This window comes from Eucyclogobius newberryi, unplaced genomic scaffold, assembly GCF_026437365.1.
Source record: "Eucyclogobius newberryi isolate DKJ021-1_F unplaced genomic scaffold, fEucNew1.0.hap1 SCAF_6, whole genome shotgun sequence".
Lineage (NCBI taxonomy): Eukaryota > Metazoa > Chordata > Actinopteri > Gobiiformes > Gobiidae > Eucyclogobius > Eucyclogobius newberryi.
The window spans coordinates 24,408,179-24,412,379 of NW_027316278.1; the positions used below are offsets into that span (position 1 = coordinate 24,408,179).

Below are 4,201 nucleotides of genomic sequence, written 5' to 3' on the forward strand. Positions count from 1 at the left end.
GGCACTTGGTATTTTTCCGTAGAGATAAAGCCTGCAAGGGGGGGTGCAACTCCCCCCCCCTGGGGCAACATTCTTTGGCCCATCTTTACGACCCCTTCACAAATGCAGTTTGTCACACACCCGTTCTTCTCTTAGACTAATGATGCAGATAAAATATCACTATTATGCAGATAAAATACATCACAGAAATATACTCATATATTTACATTTTATCACAATTATTTATTTATATCTTGAGTTGGTTAGTTAATTTGTTGACTGGTTAGTTAGTTAGTTATCTTCTTACAGACCAAACCAAGAACACTTTCCAAAGCCCTCCCAAAAAGACCATCCCTACTGTCTAATTAGATTAATGCTCCATCAAAATACATCTGTTACATTCCTTTTCAATAGCTTCTTTTTTATAGCTTTATTTACACAGATGACAGACGAATCTATTTTGGATAGATGACAAATATGGCCGATTAAAGATCCATTCTTCATGAAGGACCCTTCTGGAGACGGCAGTTTCCTCAGCTCTGAGAGTGTGTCCGCCTCACACTGGCCATCCACCACCTGCCACGTTCAACTGTGGGAACAAGAGATATGAGCGCAGATGTTTCATGGCTTCTGAGGACCACGACAGGCTCTGACGTGGAGGAAACCATGTGCTCGGAAAGACAGGGGTGCTTTGCAAACTGTCTGGTGAGGTCAATAGACAAGGTGCGGCGCAAAATGTCAAAGTGTAATGGCATGGTCCAAGCAGGTTACTGATTAAAAGGTGGTCTATATACGTGGGCCGAAGCATAGTTAGTTGTACAAAGACAAAATGTGGGCCTTTTTGGTGCTCATGCTTGTGCTTAGCGTTGGGGCATCACAAAACAGCACCGAAACTGCAGTGGAGGAAAAGCTTGAAATAGCCAGAGCTACAATATATGTAAGTATACAAACAGCCTAAATTGTATCTACTATAAAGTATATTATTTATATTTTATGTAATTAATTGTTTTTGGCCATACTTTATTTAATTTAAGTAGGAATCATATCTATTAAAAAAAGTTTTAGCGTCATATTTATATGACTTTATTGGCTATGATACTATTACTGTTATTGTGTCTGCATCAATAGCTTACATCTTTACATCTGTGGCACCATATGTGTATATATATATATCCATACGTTCTTAGATGAAAGTATGGATCTACTTTGGGCCTGAGTTGGGTCATAGGACTGTTACGTGACTATATCCTGAGTGCAAGAGAAATCAATTAAAACATAAAAACTGAAATGCACTGGAGTGAAATAGCTTGAACGGCCTTGGACACTGTAGTCATGTTTGATGAAAAAGAGCAGCGCATGCACAAACTTCTTCCATGATTATGTGCTTGTGTGTTCAGGCTCCCAGTGTCGTCGGGTGAAGCATAAAGAAGCTGCCTGAGCTCTATCACTTCCTCATGGAGCAGATGGCTTTGTAGTATCCTTGCTCGGTCCAAACATACGGGTCCTCAGTTTGGGTGGGAGGAGAAGTTTGCAAAATGCTATCAGCAACATCGATAGCAGCAGTGGTTTTAATACGTTTTCCATGTGGCCGCGCGTTTTGTCATGTTATTCTATTATATGCTATTGATTCTCTAAACGGATAAGAAATAAATATGGGGCATTGGATAAGTTATAAGTAGGGATGTCACAATAGATCCAATTTTAGTTTTAAGGTTATTGTGAGAAGAAACATCACAATATAACAATTTTTCATGATTATTGACACAAAACAAACGCAAAATCCTTCATTTCCAGTCATTCTAATATATTACTATTGCAATAGTATGTCTGAATGCAAACGTAAAGTTATTGTGATATAAACAGCCACATAATAGCACTATATATTTACAAATTGTGTACGAAATTACTTGAAATCGTTATATTTTGACCTGATCTCGATTATGAATCAACCGAAAAACATCCCTCGTTGTAAACAAAGATGCAACACAAAATATGCTTCAACATAATGTTTCCTGTTCTGTGCCTTGACTTGTTTTGTACAGCCACAACTTGGAGTATAATTCGTCCGAGGAGAAGAACCCTCGTCTGGTCTTCTTCAATGAGGCGGACGAGGTGGTGAAGGTGAGCTGTGTGTGAACAGAGCTAATGGTGTGAAAGAGTACAGCGGGAATCTTCTGCTGCCGCCCCTGTCCCAACAACTGTCAGACACTTAACAGCAACCGTGGAGGACGATACAGCCTTTCTTTTTTTATCATACACATTTTTATTACATTGTTTATGCAGAGAGAACATACCAAATCAGAGCAAAATATAACAAAGCAAATGTGGTGAGGCGAAACAATTAAAGGAACTGACAAAGAAACACCTACATTTGGACAATGAAACGAGTTCAAACTAAAACTGTCCCATTGTCCAGTCACTGCTTTATTTTTTAGATTAAGCATTTAGGTTTGTTTTTTTTCTTCTGGAAAACTGCAGTGCTGTTGTGAAGACTTTTCCCACAGAGGTAGTATTTTTGTCACAGACTGTAAAAGTCTCCACTGAAACCAGCTCTAATGAATTGAGCGTTTTGCAGAACACATCACAGGGTTCTTGTGGGATCACAGACTCAGCCTATACTTTACTCAGCCATTGTTTATCACATGGTTTTCTGAGGGTTTCTGGTTGACATTTTTAAGTATACTGTGACTATGTTGCAATTGGGCAGCACTATACAAAGTGACATTTTGTGGACTATTATTAGCAAAAGATGTTCTTTCTAAAGTTACTGTGTTGTGCAAGGATTTATGTGTGATTATTGAAAGCTTAAAAGTAAATACAAAAACCAGCAGTTCTTGCATTATTTAAAAAAAACATTATTGTTGCACATGGTTGACAACTATTTGAGGAGAGACTTGAACTGATAAAATGTTATTGTAATTATTGCCAGCCCGGATAAGACAGGGCAGGTCTATCCATGGGTTCCAGAATGATAAGAAATTAGGATTGTTGCCATAATGATTAACAATTTCAAGTAGCACAATGTTTATTTCTTTAATGGGAAAACATCGTGAAATTGTGGCATGTAAGAGATTAAATCCATCAATATAGCATAAAGAAGTACTAGCCCTACAAACAAACCAGTCCTAGTGGTTTTAGTTATGTGCACTTCTATAATCCATGTTCTGTGCGTTTAACCTCCATGTGTTTTCTATGGTGTTTGAACTTGTCAGACAGTCCAGGTGGAGAAGATGAAGTCATCTGAGATCAACAGCCTGCTGGACTCTCTGGGATTCTACAAGAGGTCCCGGAAAGGGGAGGAGGTGCCAGAAGACTTCCAGCACCACCCCCTGCGTGCCCCCAGAGACGAGCTGTGAGGACTCCTTGTGGCTGAACCCGGCCACTGCACCTGGGACACATGAATGATGAATGTGGCCCAAAGGTTATACACACACCAGGCTGCTTTCTGAAGATACACTGAACCAGGGCACTGTGCTGTTTGAACCCACAAGTCTGTTTGACAATTTTAGAAAATAAACAATGTTTTTCAAACTATTGTGTGACTTGCGTATAAAATAAAAGAAGATGAGATAACTTGTATTTGTCCCACAATGGAGAAATTGCACAGTTTCAAGGCAAGAACAACAACAATAACACAAATATAGCCGCAAGCGGCAATGATCGGCCCTCGCCACGCCGCCGCCACACCGCCGCCACGCCGCAAGAGGAGGGGGCGCTAACGCGCCCCAATTGTCCTTTTATTACGCCTACTGCTGAATCTGTGACGCTGTCACATCTTCTCCCCTTTGTTTTACCATCAAAAAGCAATTTTATTTTGAATTCTTGGCAAAATGTGCAGCTTTGCCGCACAGACACCGTGACTCTTTGAATGAAAATGTGGATAACTTTTGATGGTCCTGAAGATGAGTCTCACCAAATTTCAGGTTAATAGGGCTGACGCCCTGGGAGGAGTTTGTGAAAGTCTAAAGTGTAAACATGTTCTGGCGATTTCCCCATTGGAATAACATGAAAGGTTTCGGTCATCGTTACGGCAACGCCATAACAATTATGACATGGGTCTCATTGACTTTTTTGATGGGGATGCTAAAATTGAGTTGTGTGTCAAATTTCATATAATTTCGCAAAACTAAACATTTAACCTCCATATAAAATCTGTAGGGGGCGCTGTGGCGCCAAATGAATTTATTTCACTTCAAGTAGGTTTAGGGCAAAGAGTTTAACA

General features: G+C 39.8%; 1 protein-coding gene across 1 annotated transcript; it reads left to right on the top strand.

Annotated features, from left to right (window-relative positions):
* The first annotated feature begins 724 nt into the window (after positions 1 to 724).
* On the top strand, positions 725 to 3,510 carry selenoe (selenoprotein e). Its single transcript, XM_072432826.1, has 4 exons — positions 725 to 916; positions 1,377 to 1,453; positions 2,022 to 2,100; positions 3,192 to 3,510. The coding sequence occupies exons 1-4, from the start codon at positions 809 to 811 to the stop codon at positions 3,333 to 3,335; spliced, it is 408 nt and encodes a 135-aa protein (XP_072288927.1). The 5' UTR covers positions 725 to 808; the 3' UTR covers positions 3,336 to 3,510.
* Positions 3,511 to 4,201: the final 691 nt, after the last annotated feature.